We start from the raw sequence: 21337 nt of genomic DNA, 5'->3' as shown, positions 1-21337 counted from the left end.
TGTCCTACCCTGCAGGCCTGATCCCCACCAACTGCCTTCCCCTGCAAGCCTGGCTCCCTCGATCCCCCAAATGCCCTCTCTTGCAGGACTGGTCTCCTGCTGACCTGGTCATCAACTGCCCTCCTCTGCTGGCCCGGTCACCCCTAACTGCCCTCCTCTGCAGGCCATCTTGTGGCAGCCATCTTGTGTCCACATGGGGGTTTGAAATGAAAAGTGAAGGTGCATGTTAACATATTTTTTACCCCAAAGAAAGGAATACACTTGTCATTTCAAGCATCTCTGGATCTTAGTTAACTTTACCTCAATGTCTCCTCCCTTCATAATACCCAAATGTGATATTTTAAAAGTCGATTCAGTAAGTTACAAACAGTGGGTTATTTAAGTTTAGCAAAGTAGCTTTATGATCACTTTTTAATATTATTTTTCTCTCTGTCAGTTTGGGAGTTTGGATCAAAAATTAGCCCTGGCTACTCGTATTCGTGGTCATGTTCTACCGTTGGCCTTGCAGATGTATGGCTGCCGTGTTATTCAGAAAGCATTAGAGTCTATTTCATCTGACCAGCAGGTAATTGTAAGTTAAGACAAAATTTTTGTATTTTTTTCAGTTTTTAAATTACTTTTTTTTGTCTTACAATAATTTTGGAGTGAAATATTACGTTTTCAGTTAAACTAAAAGATTTTTTAAACTGTATTAAACAGTAAGTTATTATATAGCAGCCCTAGCTGGTTTGGCTCAGTGGATAAAGTATTGATTGGCCTGCATACTGAAGGGTCCCAGGTTCAATTCTGGTCAAGGGCACCTGCCTGGGTTGCGGGCTTGATCCCCAGTAAGGGGCATGCAAGAGATGGCCAATCAATGATTCTCTCTCATCATTGATGTTTCTCTCTCTCTCTCCTTTTCTCTCTGAAATCAATAAAAATAAATATATTTTTATAGTTATACAACAGATTTTTGCTCTGCTCTCTATTTTCTTCATCATTTCATCTCTTTCATGAAGATATCTTATTACCTACTGTGTGATAAGCAGAGTGCGAGACAGTGGATGTTTTGCTATCACTTGCTTATTTGATTTTTTGTCATATTGGGAATACATTTTACTATTTCCAATGTTTATTCGGATTATATTTATAATTATAAGAATGAAGTTTTTGTAAATCTCACTCATCAGGAAAAGTAGCCTAAGAATTAACAAGATTTATAATTCTTTAAAAGAAAATACATATAAATTAAATGGTAAATATACCATGTTTTTGGATGGAAAAGTCTAAATATTTTAAGTTAAAGGATTAATTGCAATTTGAAAATCGCATACCAGGAATTTTTTTAATAACTGATGGAAATAATTTTTTAATTGAACATATGTTACAATAAGGAAATATCAATAAATTTGATAATGTAGTACCTTAGACCTTCTCTGTAGGCTCAAACTGGTATAGATACTTTAAAGTTATTTTAAGTTTCTTTAATATTTAAAAATATAAAGCTCTTGGGAGTAAGCTTTACATGAGCCAGTTAATGAATAATGAATGGTAGTGTTTTTGGATTTTTTTTTTTTAATATATTTTTATTGCCCTAAATGGTTTGGCTCAGTGGATAGAGCATCGGACTGCAGACTGAAGGGCCCCAGGTTCGATTCTGGTCAAGTGCATGTACCTTGGTTGTGGGCACATCCCCAGTAGGGGGTGTGCAGGAGGCTCATAGGTGTTTCTCTCTCATCAATGTTTCTAACTCTGTTCCTCTCCCTTTCTCTGTAAAAATCAGAAATATATTTATTTAATTGTTTTCAGAGAGGGAAGGAGAGGGAGAGAGAGATCAATGATGAGAATCATCTGCATGTCCCCTACTGGGGATTAGCCCACAACCTGGGCGTGTACTCTAACCAGGAATTGAGCCATGACAATCACTGAGCCATGCTGCTGGACTCATACAGTCATTTCAAATAATTATTTTAGGGAAGAGTAGTGCTAAGTAGAGGAAAAAGTTCTGAATGAGTTATATTAGTTGTCAGCTGAGAAAGATGAATAGAGGACGTACACAGTGAAGATAGTAGTTTAAATATGGCCAGTTCATCACTAGATTATATTTCAGTTGGTATTATATAATTCAAATTATAATCTTGTAAAAATTTTTAGTAATTTTCACCTTAATTGGCTTCTGCAAATTATACTTTGTTGGGGAGGGTTAAACTTGGATATGAAAAAAAATTGCAAACAAAATTTTGATTATACTTTTGTTCTCGTTTCAATATTTGTAATCCTGTTATGTTTGATGAGGCAGTTATTTAAACGTCATCTTCTCTTCTTCAGAGTGAAATGGTAAAGGAGCTAGATGGTCATGTACTCAAATGTGTGAAAGATCAGAACGGGAACCATGTTGTACAAAAATGTATTGAATGTGTTCAGCCGCAGTCACTCCAGTTCATCATTGACGCTTTCAAGGGACAAGTAAGATTTTTTTTTTTTTTTTTTTTTTTTTTTTTTTTGCTTCTACCTAGTTAGCCTATGTAGTGGTGCATTATTTTAGATTTTGAGTGTTAATACATTTTTCATAAGTCACAAGATAATACCCAGTACTTTCATACAAAAAATAGGAGACAAAATAGTGAATGTACACTAATTTCTGCCTCTGTCAATACCTTCATTGTTTTGAAGCTGAGAAATAGAAATATGAGTTTAATTACATTACTTTAAGAAGTTAAGATAACCTCTGTTAGGATTGTACACCAATTTTTCCCCAAATTTCTTGGGAGAAAAGTGAGGAAAACTTAAATCTATATAATAAAAGACAAATATTAATTAGTAACAAATACATTGTAATTAATAGTTTCTAATTACAGTGTGCACTGTCCTCATTCCACAATACATTTCTTCTCATTATTACATGTTTTTCATCTTCTGTTTAGGTTCCTTTTAATCAAAATATCTATTAACACTTAAATTGAGCCCCCCAGGGATTAATGCAATTTGAAAATCACATAATTTTTAAATTGAGAATGTGTTACAAGGGGGAAATATCAACAAATTTGATGATGTACTAAATGAATTCCCCACCATTTTATTTAAATTAATTCATCGGGTCAGAGAATGGAAATTTTAATTCTTCCCATTTTTTTTAAGGTGTTTGTACTTTCAACTCATCCTTACGGATGCAGAGTAATCCAGCGCATCCTAGAGCACTGCACTGCAGAACAGACCTTGCCTATCTTAGAAGAACTCCACCAACACACCGAGCAGTTGGTCCAGGTAAGCTCCCTCATAATATGAAATATATATATATGGTTATTTAATAACTTCCTTAAATTAATACTCTGTAGGCACACTGTGAGACAAACGCTAGTGTATTCTGACTACATACTACTACTATGTTTTGTTTTGTTTTGTTTTTTAGAAAAATGCTTAATATTTTTTTAAAGAATAATCATTCTTAAGGAATGACTTAAAGAAAATAATTTTTAAATATCTTTACTTAGGATCAGTATGGCAATTATGTTATTCAACATGTACTGGAACATGGTCGACCTGAAGACAAGAGCAAAATTGTTTCCGAGATCAGAGGAAAAGTCTTAGCCCTGAGTCAACACAAATTTGCCAGGTATTGCATTATTTTCTAGTTCTAAAGATTTGTTCTTTCAACTCTTTGGCTGTTATTAATAAGCACAGAAATGCATATAGAACGTAACATTGAAATATAATCTTTAGTAGAGTCAAAAAGCACATGCAGAACATTGCTTTTATTCTTAAAGAATCAACATGACAAATTAGTTTGCCCACATATACTATTTTTGAAATCTGTAGTTAGAAAATTATGTCCCCAAGACCTCTGAGTAAATGCAAATTTATTTATACATGTTTGTGAAACTTTATTAATAACCTAGTTCCCCATTTTAAAATTATAATACTAATTACAATTTAATTATGATTTTAAGAGGCCCATAATTAAACTTGTGGAAAGTCCAATATGTGTCCTTCTATGATATCAATTTGTTTTAAAAGTAAGAGCTGAAACCGGTTTGACTCAGTGGATAGAGCGTCGGCCTGAGGACTGAAGGGTCTCAGGTTCGATTCCGGTCGGGGGCATGTGCCTTGGTTGCTGGCACATCCCCGGTGGGGATGTGTGCAGGAGGCAGCTGGTCGATGTTTCCCTCTCATTGATGTTTCTAGCTCTCTATGCCTCTCCCTTCCTCTCTGTAAAAAAATCAATAAAATATATATATTACTTAAAAGTAATTGTAAAAGAATTATAAAAGATTTCCATCTTGATTCTTCTGTCTTCCAGTGTATTGAGCAAATTCTTCAAAAGTCAAGGAAATTTTGCTAAAAGGAAAGAGTAACAATATAGTTTTTTGTGTATGTGCTTTAATTTTCAGCAATGTAGTAGAAAAGTGTGTTACTCATGCCTCCCGTGCTGAGAGAGCTTTACTGATTGATGAAGTTTGCTGCCAGAATGACGGTCCTCACAGTGCCTTATACACCATGATGAAGGACCAGTATGCCAATTATGTGATTCAGAAGATGATTGATATGGCTGAACCTGCTCAGAGAAAGATAATCATGCACAAGGTAATGCATTTACTAGCATTGAAAACGGTTGATTCAATTTATGTGGCTTTAGGCTATGCATCTAATTTCCCTAGGTTTTAAATTTCCTTATCTTAATATATAAAAACCCAGAGTCCATGACGACCAAAGGCTCGACAGACTAGAAGTCTGTCCTACAGTCAGTGCTGGCACTGTCTGCCCAGGAGGCTGCGGATCAGGCCCAGAGAGAGACCTGGAGAGAGAAGCAGGGTCTGAACCATAGCCTCTGTGGCTGCTGTTGATCAGTCCTTGCCTCTCTCTTTCTCTCTGGGCCTGGCCAGCAGCCACGCCTCTTTTTCTCTCTGGCCTCCAGGAGGGCTGCAGATCAGCCCTGCCTCTCTGATCAGGCCTGGAGATAGGCCCAAAGACGCTGACTGGCACAGAAACTGACCAATCAGAACCAAATCTGGGTAAACTGCAAAGGTGGAATCTAAGGTGGGATTTTAAGGGCCACAGCAGTTTGGTGTAAGGTGTAAGAAAACTTTAATTTTTTAATGACCAGTTTGGCAGTGTAGTGCATATAGCTGGTTCTCAGTCCATATATAGGGATTATGTATTTTTGTCTGCCAAGAACATCTGCTGAAAAAGGCCTTCCTGGCGCTCCCCCCCATTGAGCAATCCTATTCTATATAATCTATACCAATAATAGGGTAATATGCTAATTATACCGGGTCCCCAGACCATCTTCCAGACGTTGGAATTCCTTCCGGACAAAGCCATGGTGGTGGGGGCTGAGGCAGGGCAGTTGGGGGCAAGATCAGGCTGGCAGGGAAGGGCAGTTAGGAACTAGTGGTCCCTGATTGCAAGAGAGGTATCCAATTGGAGAAGGTGCAGGCTGGGCTGAGGGAAACCTCCCCACCCCCTCCCCTATGCACAAATTTTGAGAAACCAGGCCAGTAGTGTGTTATAACTAGGTGGTGGTGGAAGGTAATGATACCCTGATTTTACGTTAGTATAGTGTACCCTTTATTAAATTTTTAGGTGATGTGTTCAATAAATCAAATTCATTTCTTATCTGTTTATCTACCTTTAGCATTGTTCTCTTCCCCATCTTATTTTGGCATACTTGATTTGCCATTTTACACGGGAGGAACATCCTATTTTAAAAATCTAATTAGATTTTCTCAATAACATAATACATTTTCCAGAGACAGAGTTTATGTTTAATTGTTTTAAATCAGGTTGTTTTTTCTATCTTCTTCCTGGAATCTAATAATTTTGTAAAGACATCATTAAGTTCCATAGAAAAATCTATTAAAAAGAACACGGAGGAAATAATATTTAAAAAATCTTGATCTTGCCGAAACCGGTATGGCTCAGTGGATAGAGCATCGGCCTGTGGACTGAGAGGTCCCAGGTTCGATTCCGGTCAAGGGCATGTACCTTGGTTGCAGGCATATCCCCAGTGGGGAATGTGCAGGAGGCAACTGGTCAATGTTTCTAGCTCTCTATTCTTCTCCCTTCCTCTCTGTAAAAAAAATCAATAAAATATATTTACAAACAAACAAAAAACTTTTGATCTTTTTCTAAATTTAGTCATTTAAAAAATGGAATAACATACATAACCTCTTTGGATTCCTCCTTATATTAAAGAGAAAATGATCCTGTGTGATCATAAAAATATTTTTGGCCTTTTGATTTTTAAAATTTTTCAGCTGATGTATTAAATTTTCTACTGTTTTATAAATATATTTTTATTGGTTTCAGAAAGAGAGAGAGAGAGAAATATCATTGATGAAAGAAAATCATTGATTGGCTGCCTCCTTCATGCCCCAGTTGGCATGTGCCTGACTGGGAATTGAACAGTGATCTGGTTCATAGGTCAAAGCTATTTGGGCAATTTCTAATATTTTAACTGTAATCAGCAGTGCTTTATATGAATGTCTTTGCATAAATGTTTTTGTAAGGAAAATATTTACAGTGGAATTGGAGGTAGAGCTATGTAAACATTTTACTTCATTTTAATAGGTACTGCCAAGTTGCTCTCAGTTTGCACATCTATTTAGTCAGTATATGAAAAGGGTGCCTGTTTTACATTATCTCATAACTTCCAATTATTTATAAAGTTCTTGCCGATCTAAATGGGAAGATAATGTTGTGATTTCTTTCATTTATATTTTCAAACATATTAGTAAGATATTGGACATCTTAAATGTATTAGCCACATCTGACCACTTGTTTATGTTTTCTGCTTTGTTTTGTATTGAATTTTTGTCCAGCTGTCTCGTTACAAGATTCTGCCTTTCTAGACTGGTAGCTCACTAGGGGTACTCTCCTGCTGTGCTTAGAGCCCCGCTGCTATTCTTTGATAATCCCAATTCTTCTAAAGTACTCAGATATGTGGCACTTTTTTAAGAAATCCGAAACTAAAAGAACATATCCTAAGCAGAGCGTTTGTTTTTCAGATTCGACCTCACATTACTACTTTGCGCAAATACACATACGGGAAGCATATACTGGCCAAGCTGGAAAAATACTATTTGAAAAATAGTCCAGATCTAGGGCCTATTGGAGGACCACCAAATGGAATGCTATAAACGAAAAAGAGAAAGAAGATATGTAACCATAACCACGTGAAAAGAACGTTTCTTTTGTGAATTATCAAAACACAACTCAACTATGAATCTTCAAAATTTTTTTTAAAGCAAAACTATTTATTGACTTTATTCATCCATTTGTAAATTTTTTAAGGTTCTTGTGTATATTTGGGGGGTGGGAGTGGTGAATTATAAACGATATTTCACCCTGAGTGGAGACCTATCAGATTGGATTGCTGGCAAAGCACAGAATGCCTGTATATGATGTAACTGTATCAAAAAAAGCTGTCACATATTTTGTAAATTTTTACCTTGTAAAGCCACAAAAATAGTTTTTAAAGGAAAAAGTACAGTATTCTTTTAATAAACTGGCTTGCAGTCTGGTAGGTCTGTGGACCCCATAGCACAACAGGTTTATAGAGATGTATATAGAAATATAGTCTTTTTTTTTTCTTTTGTCCTTTGTGTGAAGCCTTTTATAACAGATTAACAATCAACTACATAAATATTATTCATATTTTTAAAAAGTTAAGTTGTATTTTGGTAATTCACAATCAATCATGCAAATAAAATTCAGCAAGTAAGATAAGAATTAAATGATTTGAGATGAAAAGAACTTAACATTATTTACAGTGGATGTGGTTTTAATCAAATACTGCCCTAAAATGTCTCTGGCAATGTACAAAAGTATTGTATATACTTAACATATGTAATTGTTGTAAGAGATAGAAAAAAAAAATCATGGTGACACTTCCATCCAGTTAAGTGCACTAAACAGAAAGTTAAGTCCTATTTTAACTTTTCGGTTTGGTTTGCAATGAAAAAGAGTGGAAATTTGTATATTGTTTTGCTTATAGAATTACAAGGACATGTTGAGGAAGTGTTGAGCTTTATTTTGCTTTTTCATAGTAGATTTCAGAAAGTAGGAACCAGATAGAGGTGAAAAGGGGGCCACTGAAAAGTGAGTTTGATAGCTCAACATTTAAGCATGATTACATATTCAGATAGCCTTTTTTGCTTCCTATAAATATATGCATTGTGTGTGTAGTGATAGATGGTAAGTTTCAATTTGGAAAAGCAAATCTTGTTTCAGTGTTTATTACAGAAGCCTTGCTAATTTAGTAGTAACGCTTTCCTTGGTTGTACAGGTGTACATTTGTAAACCATCATGCTGTAAATGGAATTTGTTTTATCTCTTTGGGAAACATTTGCATTTTAGTGTACATTTATGTCCCTGCCCTCTCTGACCTGGCATATAGTGTTGTATAATGTAAATTTATTTCTCCAAATCAAGAGTGGTTTTTTAAAAATTTTTTATCTTTATATGATTTCAGAAGTATGAACCAACTTTCTTTTTATTATGATGAGAAACATTTTGTTTTATAACATAGTTAATACGGACATGCTAGGATTTGGATCCCTTTCAAGAAGTCAGGGTATTGTGCATAACAGAAAGTATTGGACTGAGATATTTGGTTAACATGGAGGCCAATGCTTTTCCATCGATTAAATGTGATGTGACTTTTTTCTTTGTACAGAAGAGTACTGTATTTTTGGATAGCCTACTCCCAAGTAAGAGCAAATCTGTATGATAACATTTTTTTCTCTGGACATAAGACATAACAGTAACACGATGTACATTTACAAGCGGCCTTATGTACATTTCCCAACGATCTTTTTAAGGCAAAATTGTGACCATATGTGTATAATTAAAATCGTTTTTAATCCTTTGCCTATGAAAATATTTTGGAAAAAAAACTTGCTTTGTATATTCAGTTTCTGAAAGATAAAGAAAGTGCTTTGTATTTTGTTGAAGTCAGTATTTTGTATAAAACATTTATGTTGACCCACTTATGTTTAGTGCTGAAAACTAATGAACCATGCTATCTCTTTAGATTGAACATTAAGGGATTTTTACTAGGAAGTCTGCAGAAGAAAAGCAATCTTCTGAGCACAATATTGAATATAAAGGTTTTTATCACTTAGCTGCTCGTATCATGAACCTAAAAATAATGGCATGAAGTTTGGGGTGCCAGGCATACTTTTTCATATTTTATTTGAGTTGCTCTGGTTTTTTTAACCCAACATTCCATGCTGAGGCCATTATATCCAACCACTTGTCACTGTCACTTGTCAGAGTCACACTGGTTCATCATGTCCCCGTCACAGTGGCAGTGCTTCCCCCGCAAAGCTGCTCTCCCACCTTCCCGCCTTGGTTTTGCCAGCCTTGGTGTCTTGTCCCCGCGTCCAATTTTTGTTCCCAGTATCAAGTCAGCTCATGGTTTCAGGATCCAGTTGTCCTTGTTGAAGATTGGTAGTGACTTTCTTGGATTTGCACAGTTGGATTCCTGACTTCCCTTTATCCGCAGCCTCTGTTGGCACAGGCAGTTACCTAGGGAATAGCACACTGGGAGGCAGCCCGCTCCTGGGGCCCTGCTGGTCCCCTGTGTCTTGACAACCTAATCGACCCAGTACTTCGGGGCCTATTCTAGAAAAGGAAATGTCATTGTAGACATGTACGGTCTGCCGTGGTGGGTACCCACCTGTGATTTCACTTTTAATAAAAGTTGGCTTGGAGTTTCGGTAAAATCTGAAAATGGTATTTCACAATAAAGGATCTTAACTGGCAGAGCCACTTAGGCTTTACTCTTGAGTGTCTCCTTTCAACCTGGATTGTTTCCGGACCAGTTTGTCTTAAGTCCTGGCTCTTATCGGTTCATATGAAATAATGTTATCTTCACTTCTTTGTATATTATGTATAAATTAGAAAATGAAAAATGTGTGAATAACATTGTATGAAATAAATTTGGTCTTGTGTTTTTCTCTAGATAAATACCCCCTTGTACCTCAGTTTAATTCAGATTGCCCGTTCAAGTTTACTCTGACTAAAGGAAAACAAAAAAATATTTTTATTGCATGGCCACCAGTCTGGAGCCACTGATCCTCTGATGGTTTCATTCCCCTCTTTTGATCAATTTCAGGATTTCTGTCTAATTACATAGCGTGTTTATACACTTTGGGTTTGTGAACTCACCAAAGTTCAGTGCTTTACCCTGGGGTAGTACTAGTTCTAAATCCTCATTGATCTTCAGAATTGAGAAGTATATAAAGATACCTAGAACCTAATTAGCAACTAATACTGGTACTATTTCCCTTTTCCTGTCCCTGCTATGGCTATTTAAAATAAAAACCACACATAATTTGATAGCATCCAAAATGGAGATTACATAAGACTAAAAGGGAAAAGGAATTTTCATTGCACACATTGTTTATCCTCAGTTTTTATGTTACTTTGGCTCTTATTTGAGCTGAAATCAACCCTTCTGAAATTGTTGACCTGCCCCACTTGGTAGTGATGAAATTAAGATTCTGTACAGGAAGTCAATAATGCGTCCTCCACTCTCGCTAAGTAACGTAAGCATGGTGTTCTTGCCCTCATGACTGGTGTCTCGGGTTTAGAGGGGAGGGCAGAGAAACCCCTAGGAGCAGTATTCACTGTCTACCGTACTTACGAGGACCCAGCTAACATCTGAGGGGGAGCTGGTGCCCTGACTTTCAGCAAATTCACTTATAACAGGTGAGAGGGAATCGAGTTTTGTGGCATCCGCTGCTCCCTAGGAGAGAGGCAGGCCTGGGTTGGGCCCTGAGGAATATGGGCAAATGACTCTAGGCCTTGAAGTTACCTATAAAGGAGGAAGAATATCCTGACTGCCCACAGAATGTTGGGTCTGAGGGGATACTTGATGCTAAGAACCTAACAGCTACAGTATAATAAAAGCATAATATGCTAATTAGATTGGATGTCCTGGACGACCTTCCAGACCAGGGGTCCTCAAACTTTTTAAAGTGGGGGCCAGATCACGGTCCCTCAGAGAGCTGGAGGGCCGGACTATATGAACTTCTAATTCCTACTGTAACACCTTGGCTGCGCTCACTGCCCAAAAAACCTGGCGGGCCGGATCAGACTCCTGCGGGCCGCATGTGGCCCGCGGGCCGTAGTTTGAAGACCCCTGTTCCAGACAAAGCCAGGCTGCAAGGGAAGCCTGGGTCCCGGGTGCCAGAGTGAAACGAGTGCCGGCAGCCAGGGGAAGGAAGGCCTACTCGTGCATGAATTTCGTGCATCAGGCCTTGAGTCATATATATATATATATTAGCCTGTATATGCAGATTGACATCGCTATGACGTGCACTGACCACCAAGGGACAGACGATGCAGGAGCTGCCCCCTGGTGGTCCGTGTTCTCCCACGGGAAGTGCAGCTCGGCCAGAAGCCAGGCCCATGGCTGGCAAGCACAGTGGTGGTGGGAGCCTCTCCCACCTCCCACAGCAGCACCAAGGATGTTGGACTGAAGGCTAAGGCCCAGGGCTCCCGGACTGAGATGGTGCAGGCCGGACTGAGGGGACATCCCCCCACCCCCAGTGCATGAATTTTGTGTACCGGGCCTCTAGTAGATTATACAAGCTTAAAAATTTAGTTGAACTTAACTACCTCCAAATTCTGTAGACAATTTCTCACTTTTACATTACAGTAATAGAAGATTTTTTCCTACTTATTTACCAGTATCTTAAGCCAAATGAAGTTGCCCTGTATTCTACTCGGTAACTGAGGAATTTGCTAGGCTAACATTAGTTGAAATTTTGTCGGACATCAGGGTGTAATGCATCAGTTTGGACTCTGGAATTAGAATGCCCAGATTCCAAACCCTTTCACTTTTACATCGTCAGGCAAACACTACCTTTTAAGCCTTAGTTTCCTGGTGGTGTAGGAAAGGGAATGATCCCCACCTCCTAAAATTGTGAGGGTTAAATGAGAATGCGGACACACGGCCAGTGAGGACCCTGGCTCCTGCTGTAGTGAGTTAACAAAAAAGGTGTGGTTTTGTTTTGTTTTTTTTTAATTTGCCTCATAACGGCCTCAAAACATTTGGTTTAGAGTGCTTTTATGTTTCTGCAAGCAAGATCTTAAAGTTGCAGAAAAATCACTGACTCAGTAGGAAGACTTTTGAAGATATGATTAAGTAGTTTTACAGCATTTTAATGTTTTTTGCTGTTGTTCTAATGTAAGTAATGGTTATGCTCAGAGGTATACGGCTGCCAGAATGGAGAGATGACAATGAGGTCAAAAGCAGCGTGGTGGACACACACACACACACACACACACACACACACACACACACCTGCGCCACTGGAAGAGCATCCGAGACCCAGAAGCGGCTGCAGTGTGGAGATCAGACCGGGTGAGGCATCACTCGGTTCCTGCGTTCCTCAGAGCCTGCGTTGTTCCCGCTGAGCAGCGAGAGCCTTTGTGCGGGAATGCTTTAGGAAGAGAGAGGTCTGCCAACAAGTCAGTGTTTTGCTGGTTAAAGAGCCGCCGTGGATCCCTGGTAGGTGTCTGCCTTGAGCCACAGTGAGAGCCAAGTGGGGAAATTTAGAAAGCTGGATTATGGGCAATTCCCTTATGGAAATCTTTAAAAAGTAAAGAAATGTTACCGGTTTGAGAGAGAGAGGAAGGGAGAGGGAGAGAGAGAAGCAGCGATGCATCAACACAATTGGCTACCTCCTGCGTGCTCTCTGCTGGGCATCGAGCCCAGAAACCCGATCAGTGAGCCCTGACTGGCAATCGAACCGTGGACCTTTTGGTACGTGGGTTGACATTCAACCACTGAGCCACACGGCCCAGCAAAAGCCTCCTTCTAAGCACACTGAGAGCAAACATCTACAGGCCAAATGCAGAGCTGGGGGCTGCCCGTGTGTAGCCTCCACCTAATACAGACTCAGAGATGGAAGGCAGGGATGGAATCCAGCTGAGGAGTGGGTTTGTGTAGGTATCCTGAGGCCGGGGGGAAAGCTCACGTGTGTGTGTGTGTGTGTGTGTGTGTGTGTGTGTGTGTGTCCCACACACAGGTACCTGCTACATAGCATTATGTCTTCTATAGCCTGGTTACTGTGAGCTCGGCAGTCCCTTCGGAACCCACTCCAAAGTCTCCCCTGGGGGCTTGGGATTGCCCCACTTCTCTAGAAATTATTTCTATGGCCCTGGTCTGATGCCAGGTAAAGGGCGTTATTTCACTTACTCTGCCTTCAGAATGTTTCAGGGACGTTCCCCGGGTGGTGTGGGGAGAGGACTGTAAAACTACGGCTCAAACCCAAGTGTGTCTGCCTCTCCCAGGCCCACGCTCACACCTTCCACATCTCTGATGCTCAGGCAGCACGTACCTGTGTGCCAGCTACCATCCTAGCCCTTCATGGTGCTTATTTAACCCTCACAAGGGCCATCTGAGGTAGGCACTAGCATTTCTCCAATTCATAGAGGAGCAGATTAAAGCACAGAGAGATTAGGTTACTCGCTCAGGGTCACACAGCTAAGACAGCCGCTATGAGTGTGCCAGTCGAAAGTGCCTACATTTGCTGGCTGAGAGGGTGAGCGGGTGAGGAAGAACTAGCCTGCAGCCTTCCTGCCCTGGGAGCAAGGACCCGGCACTCCTTCCCGGCGGGGCCAAGTCACAGCCCGCCCGCCTGAAGCATCTCAAACACCAGCTCGTGGGCAGGAGGGCAGCGAAGGGGGGGATGGAGGTTTGTGGCAAGCCACCCCACCCCACCCCACCCCACCCTAGGAAGTGGCTCCGGGTGAATCAGGCCGAGTACACCTGGGAGGGTGTGGCTGGCACGGGCGCACCTCCCTCCGGGAGAGCTTCCGGTCCAGGCCTCCAACAAAGGTTGCTCTGGAGATGACCGAGAACTGAGTCAGGAGCCACAGGGGGGAGCTCATGGAAGACTTCGGTGCCAGCGCTGCCCGGTCCCCGCAGCCACTCGCCCTCCATCTGGCCTCTCCGTTAGCATAAACCAGATGGAAAGACACTACCCCTGGCTTTCCCAATCTCTCACTTGCCCTCCTGCATGCAGCCCCAGCCCTACCGCATTCTGCCTCTTCCATCGTTTTCTTTCTTTCTTTTTAAAATATATTTTATTTATTGAGTTTTTCCAGAAAGGAAGAGAGAGTTAGAAACATCGATGAGAGAGAAACATCAACCAGCTGCCTCTTGGGGATGTGCCCGCAAGCAAGGTACATGCCCTTGACAGGAATCAAACCCAGGACCCCTCAGGCCTCAGGCCGACGCTCTATCCACTGAGCCAAACCGGTTTCAGCTCCGCCATCGTTTTCATTCCTGCCCCTTCCCCATCTTCACTGCCACCCCTCGAGGCAGGCGTGGTCCTTCCTCTCTGCTGCCTGCCTCTGTGCCCACCTGCAGTCTTGTGCTCCCCCCTCCCCCGGCCAAAATAGCAAAGGACCTTTCTAACACGTGCAGCTTGTCATCGAGGCCCTCTGCTCTGGAAGCTCAGCGGCTCCTCTGGCCTAGGCCCGCCCACCGGTGGCACGCAGAGCGACACACTGTCTCCATGGGACCCAGCGCCAGCCAAAGGGCCCGTGCTCTGGCCTGTCCAGGCCACACGGATTCCCTCCGGTTCCTGAACACTCTGAGCCTCTCTCTTACTCCCTTGCCCAATCTTCGCTGGGTTTCCCACCTGGCATGACCTCGCCCTCCTCCATCTGCTGGTGGGTGGCTCAATCATGGTTCCCAAAACAGCCACGTCCCAACGTCTGGGACTTGTGTGTGTTACCTTCCGTAAATAAACATAAAAATGGAGGGAGAGGGATCTTTGTAGATTTGCAGATGTGATTCAGTTAAGCAGCTTCAGATGGGGAGGCTCTCCTGGATTATCCACGTGGGTTCTAAATGCAATCATCTGTATCCTTATAAGAGGGAGGTTTTTTTTTTTAAAAAAAAAAAATTATTTTATTGATTTTTTTTACAGAGAGGAAGGGAGAGGGATAGAGAGATAGAAACATAAACGAGAGAGAAACATGACAGAAAAACATCGATTAGCTGCCTTCTGCACAATTTCTACTGAGAATGTGCCCACAACCAAGATACATGCCCTTCCCAGAATTGAACCTGGGACCCTTCAGTCCACAGGCCGATGCTCTATCCACTGAGCTAAACCGGCTAGAGCATAAGAGGGAGTTTTTTTTTTTTATCACAGAGAAGAGAAGACGATGAAGCAGAAAGAGACTGGAGATGTTGGTGCTTAAGGTACGTGTGATGCCACCACAAGCCAAGGAATGCTGGCAGCCACCGGAAGCTGGAAAGGTAAGGAACAGATTCTCCCTTAGAGCCTCTGGAGGGAGAGCAGGCCGGCTGATGCCTGGGTTTCGATCCAACTTCCAGGCAGTCAGGGGATAAAACCGTATTATTTTTGTTGCTGTATAAGAAACGTCCAAGCTGAAAACTGCCAGGATTGAGGAAATGCTCCTGGAAATGGCAGTTTTTCGGCTTATTTTTACGTGTTAGAGCCAAACGTGGAGCGGTAATTACATGGCGTTAATCGGCGGTAGATGAAGGGGGTGGGAGAAGGCAACGCGGGGAAATCTCTAGGGCCGGCCAAAAGGTAAAACAGAGAGACGCCTCTCATGCTGGTGAGTGCGGATGGTTAATAATCGCCATTTGCAGCTCGGAGATGGCATTGGGGGAACAGGACAACAATGAGGGATTGTGCGGAGTCCTGCTCTGGTGTGTGGGTGTGCCCTGAGGGGCGCGCTAACATTTCAAGGCATGTTATCTGAGATGCAGAGAGACAGACATACTTAAGGGAAAGACTGACCTTTGTCGAGGGAGCTACAAGCCCAGGATGTGACTACCAGTCTCGACCTGCCCGTAGTTAGGAACTGGAATGTGCAGACGGTGCTCTGGGGTTGCCTCTGGCCTCCTGCGAGCGCGTCAGCTTTAGGACGTGGCCCCTAAGCTACCAAACTCGTGGTCAGAGACTGGTGTCAGCAGCCACGGGAAACCGATCCACGGCCCAAGTCATCTTCCTTCATCGGAGCACAAGCTGTGAGGGCTTCTCCCTCTCCCTGGAATCTTCCCGAAGGTTTTCTTTGTACTCCGAGTCCCTTGTCCCTTCCAGCTGCCGGGAATACAGGCTGGTGTGACGGGTACTTCTCTGTGTTATGGTGATTGTGTACATGTCTCTCTCCAAAGGGTGCCACCTCCTCGGATTGAGAATCTTGTGTTCTCATGTGTGGACCTCCCGCGTCCGGCGGGGCCCATACGTCCTCCGGGAGCTGTCACGCTGCGGCAGGGCCCCCCGGGGCCACATTCAGGCTGGTGCCAGCAGAGGCGAACTCAAGAGCACAATCCCAGGAATCCCATTCACCTGGGAGGCGCTGGGGCGGTTGCTTCCCAGAGCTGGGCATTTCTGTGGCTCTGGACACAGTTACCAAAGCAATACACTCCACCCTCCTCAAAAAGAAGAGGAGGAGGGAGAGGAGGAGCAGGAGGAGGAGAAGGAGGAGGAAAAGGAAGAGGAGGAGGAGCAGGAGCAGGAGGAGGAGGAGGAGGAGGAAGAGAAGGAGGAAGAGGAGGAGGAGGAAGGAGGAGAAGGAGGAGGAAGAGGAGAAGGAGGAGCAGGAGGAGGAGGAAGGAGGAGAAGGAGGAGGAAGAGGAGAAGGAGGAGCAGGAGGAGCAGGAGGAGGAAGGAGGAGAAGGAGGAGGAAGAGGAGAAGGAGGAGCAGGAGGAGGAGCAGGAGGAAGAGGAGAAGGAGGAGGAAGAGGAGAAGGAGGAGGAGCAGGAGGAAGAGGAGAAGGAGGAGAAAGAGGAGAAGGAGGAGCAGGAGGAGGAGGAGGAAGAGGAGCAGGAGGAGCAGGAGGAGGAGGAAGCTATCTTGGGCTGATGGGATGGGCAGCATGGGTCTCCCAGCTGGGGAGGTGAATTTCCCTTTGGGGAGATGAGTTTCCCCATTTGCATGTGTACTAGTAAATCTCAGTGACCTAGTCACTCTTCCTCTCCCCTGCTGACATTCTAGCGAATATAAGAGGCAACTGAGGCTGAAACCGGTTTGGCTCAGTGGATAGAGCGTCAGCCTGCGGACTGAAAGGTCCCAGGTTCGATTCCGGTCAAGTGCATGTACCTTAGTTGTGGGCACATCCCCAGTAGGGGGTGTGCAGGAGACAGCTGGTCGATGATTCTCCTTCATCAATGTTTCTAACTCTCTATCCCTCTCTCTTCCTTTCTGTAAAAAAATCAATAAAATATATATTTTTTAAAAAGAGGCAACTGAGAAGGCGTGGGAAACCATTCATGAGATTTGAGAGAGAGTGAGGGACTCGACAAGTTGCACGTCTTAAGTTTTTAAAATTTAAATAAATTAGCCCTAACTGGTTTGGCTCAGTGGATAGAGCATTGGCCTCCGGACTGAAGGGTCCCGGGTTCAATTCCACAGAGCTAGGCGGCCAGGGCCTACAGACCCTTCTCCTCCGGCACCCTGCCGGTCATGTGTGGAAGGCGGAATTGAGAGCATTGTAGGGTTAGGTTCGCTGGGAGGGGACAGAAACCCCAGGACGCCAGGCAAGCAAAGCAGAGGTCTATCTCTCCGACGTGTGCATGTCTGGGTGGGCAGTCCAGGGCTGGCGGGGTGCTTCCTGGGCCAGGGACCCTCGCTCCTTCTCGCCTGTCCCTCGGTCATGCATGGCCTCTGTCCCCAAGTTCGCCTCAGGTCCAAGATGCCTGCTCCCGCTGCCGCCATCGCATCTGCATTCCGGCCGGGAGGAGAGAGAGAAGGCCCGGAGACAGGCACGCCTCCTTCCGCGGACAGTTCCCCGAAGGGACAGACATACACCCCTGCTGTGCTCAGCCTGATCACGCGGCTGATGGAGCTGCAAGAGATGCGGAGATAGTCTGTATTTCCAGCTGGCATTTAGCAGCACTTATGTTGGAAAGGGGAGGAAAACAGACGTGGGAAGCCGCCAGCAACAAAAGGCTCCGGCACAATGTTTCCTGACGGGAGGGCCATTCAGCCTCCAGGGACAGGGAGCCGGCACGCTACCTGCGTCAGGCAGGCAGGCAGAAAAGGCCCAGTACATGCCACGTCATGCAGAGGATGGAGAGAACGGGAGCTCCTGCAGCTCTCGCTGGGAGTGCGAACTGTAAGAGCCCTTGGGAAGGCGGTGTGTGGAGAGAAATCGCTAGAGCAGCGCCTGCGAAAGGTGACGCCTCTCATACCTGAGCCCCAGGAGCGCCGGCCACCTCTGGGGACAGGCTCACGGGCGCCCGGGGAGAGAGGCCGGGCATTGGCGGGGCAGTGTGTGCAGCTCTGAAGAGCTGGGAACAAGCCGGTGTCCGGGGGTTCAGAAAGCACGGCGTGTGCACGCAGTGAATTCTACTACAGCCATGAGGGCAGATGGCCCGGAGCCATGGGTGCCAACACAGACACACCTCAAAACACCAACTGCGGGAGCGCAGTGGAATCCGTAATGTTCCATTCCATAAAGAAAGAAAAGAAAAACGGCAGCATGTTCAGAACGGATGAACTGGGTGGTAGTTGCACAGGTGATCATTATTTTACCTTTTAGCAATTGAGGGTTGTTTTTTTTTTGGGGGGGGGGTTGCATTTTTTGTAATCTATACATAGCATAAAATTTTACCATTTTAACCATTTAAGTGTCCAGTCCAGTGGCATTAAGTACATTCACATTGTTGTGCAAAAACCACCACCATCTATCTCCAGAACTTTCTTTGTCTTCCCAAAATAAAACTCCATGTTCATTATAAAATAATGCCTCATGCTCCCCCCACCCCCCCACCCCACTTCCTTCCAGTCCCTGGCAGCCACCTCTCTGCTTTCTGCCTCTGAACTTGAACTACTCTACATACGTGGAATCATCAAGTACCGGTCCTTTTGTGACTGGCTTATTTCACTTAGCTTCAAGTCTTCCAGGTTCACAGGATTTCCCTCCTTTGAGGACTGAATAAATACCCCATTGTATGTATTTACCACAGTTTGTTGATCCATCTAAAAAAATTGTCAATGGACTTTTGGATTGCTTCCGCCTCTCGGGCTATTGTGAGGAGAGCTGCTGTAAACATGGGTGTGCAGCTACCCGCTCAGCCCCTGCTTTTAGTTCTTTGGGGCACCTGCCCACAAGTGGGAATTGCTAGGTCAGGTGATAATTCCATTTTTTTTGTGTGTTTTGTATCATCTCGAAGCAGAATGCCCTTACATGCATCTCATACTCTTTAAGACACATGTGTCAAACACAAGGCCCGCAGGCCAAATCCAGCCCGCCAGGCCTTGCAATGTGGCCCGCACCGCGCTGTCATCACTGCACTCCGCTGTCAGTTTATGACATTGTCAGTTTATGACTGTTCAGTAAACCATTCGGCCCGTGATTTAGGCTGGATTTTAGATTTTGGCCCCTTCTCTGATTGAGTTCGACACCCCTACTTTAAGAAGCCCAAGTACTGAATGGCCGTGGCAAGGGCTCCCCCATATCCAAGCCCTTAGAAGGCTAATCTACACCCTACACCGCACTGATTCTGAAGGTCTGCTTCCTAGAGATGGCTTCATGAGGGCGTGGGGCCCACTGCAGGCCAGTGAGGTGGGAAAACAAGTGTGTGTGTGGTGTGTGGTGTGTGTGGTGTGTTTGTGTGTGTATAGGGGTGACCTTCAGGGAACTATTTCCTCATTCCTATGGAAAACACTAGGAGAAGGAGGCCTTGTTTGTGGGGACACGACTCCGCGAGCTGTGGTGCCTGGAAACAATGGCCCGTCTGGCCACCACTCTGAGGAAGGGGCTGGCAGAGCTGAAGGGCGGGAGAGACTTCTGTCCCGGTGCTGTGGCGGTTCGGGTTGTGTAGTGGACAATGCCAGTACAGGTACATGCAGTAATTGCCCCACTTTTAACAAGGTGTGTTTTTATTGATTCTAGAGAGAGGAAGGGAGAGGGACACTGACACAGAAACACTGATGAGAGAGAATTATTGATCACCCATGCCCCCCACTGGGGCTGGAGCCCTCAACTGTGGCGTATGCCCTGCCTGGGAATCAAACCATGACCTCCTGGCCGGGCGCAACAACTGCCCTAGGACTCAAACAGTTTGAATGGGAGCGGTTACTTGAGGTTGAAAGCATCCTCACGGATTCGGGAAACAACTTCCAATGTAAAACATTAAATAAAGCATACGCTCTGATAAGCATTTAGGAATATATAATAAACTTAAACGCTCTCCTCGCTGCCCCCACCCCGTTTTCCTCCCCTAGGGAAATGTCCTTTTACAGGACATCCATGTAGACCAGCGTTTTTCAACCGCTGTTCCTCGGCACACTAGTGTGCCGCGAGATGTTGCCTGGTGTGCCGTAGGTGCAGACAAGACAAGAATTTTATAATTTTCACTATTTTGTTTACTTAATATTTCATAATAAAGTAATTATAAAATACTTTCTTTGTGTTTATTTGATTCCTATTCAAGAGAATTACTTTATATATAGTCAATATAGGCACAGAGTTAAATTTTTTAACATTTTCTAATGGTGGTGTGCCTCGTGATTTTTTTCATGAAACAAGTGTGCCTTTGCCCAAAAAAGGTTGAAAAACACTGATGTAGACCGTGTACACTACATGTAGGATTGTAAGACAGTGTGTGCTGCCCACGCTGAGGGCGGCAGCTGGCACGTGGCTTCCTCGAGATGTGTTGGATGATCCCAGCAGGCCAGGGGTCCACTGGGTCCAGGCGAGCCCTGACCCTCTGCGTCCCTTCTCTGGGGATGTGTCATGCTTGGGGCCTGCCTCTTCCTAATGGGCCCAAAGAAACACACATGGATCTGGAGCAAACCTATTTCGAAAGAAACACTAACCTGGTAATTTCTATAATACAAAAATAAAAAATTTTAAAAAAATGCCATCACACCCTCCGGACTCCAGTTCTGTTTATTTTGTGCGGTCGAGAAAGACCAGATTCCACACTGATCAGTATTTCCCCCATATTGGGTGAAAAAGACAAGAGAGCTAACCAGACTGTGGAGCCGGCCCTGGAGACACACACAGCTTTCTGTCAACGGGACTCTCATGCCCAGCAGGACTCCCTGAGCTGCTGCCCTGAGGCCGGGTGATCTGAGGACCAGGGGGCGGGGAGGGGGGCACCCGGGACTCGCATCAGGCCCCAAGAACCCCGATGAGGACCTATCCTTCCCCATGGACCCAGAGGAGATGCTGAGATCCCAAAAGGGAGAGCTGCCCGAGGCCCCATAGGTCCTCAGGAGCAGAGGCCAAACAGGGCAGAGTGGCCAAAACCAAACCGGTTTGGCTCAGTGGATAGGGCGTCGGTCTCCCGAACTCAAGGGTCCCAGGTTTGATTCCAGTCAGGGGCATGTGCCTTGGTTGTGGGCA

General features: G+C 44.2%; 1 protein-coding gene across 10 annotated transcripts in view; it reads left to right on the top strand.

The window, feature by feature from the left end:
* PUM2 (pumilio RNA binding family member 2) overlaps positions 1-9920 on the top strand; it is a gene marked incomplete at its 5' end in the record, with an annotated part of 68093 nt that extends 58173 nt beyond the window's left edge. For 5 of the 10 annotated variants that reach the window (XM_084900011.1, XM_084900006.1, XM_084900003.1 and 2 more), the window contains 6 exons: positions 437-565; positions 2308-2445; positions 3118-3243; positions 3471-3592; positions 4368-4560; positions 6984-9920. In XM_084900011.1, coding sequence (XP_084756137.1) covers positions 437-565; positions 2308-2445; positions 3118-3243; positions 3471-3592; positions 4368-4560; positions 6984-7115 — 840 coding nt within the window. In that variant the 3' untranslated portion in view covers positions 7116-9920. Of the gene's footprint in view, positions 1-436; positions 572-2307; positions 2446-3117; positions 3244-3470; positions 3593-4367; positions 4561-6983 lie in introns of all 10 variants that reach the window. The other 5 variants (XM_084900010.1, XM_084900005.1, XM_084900007.1 and 2 more) reach the window with 1 other exon arrangement.
* Positions 9921-21337: the final 11417 nt, after the last annotated feature.

Source organism: Pipistrellus hanaki (assembly GCF_964339955.1).
Source record: "Pipistrellus hanaki genome assembly, chromosome: 12".
NCBI lineage: Eukaryota > Metazoa > Chordata > Mammalia > Chiroptera > Vespertilionidae > Pipistrellus > Pipistrellus hanaki.
Note: the sequence above shows the minus strand (reverse complement) of the source record. Positions and strands in the feature narration are given on the sequence as shown.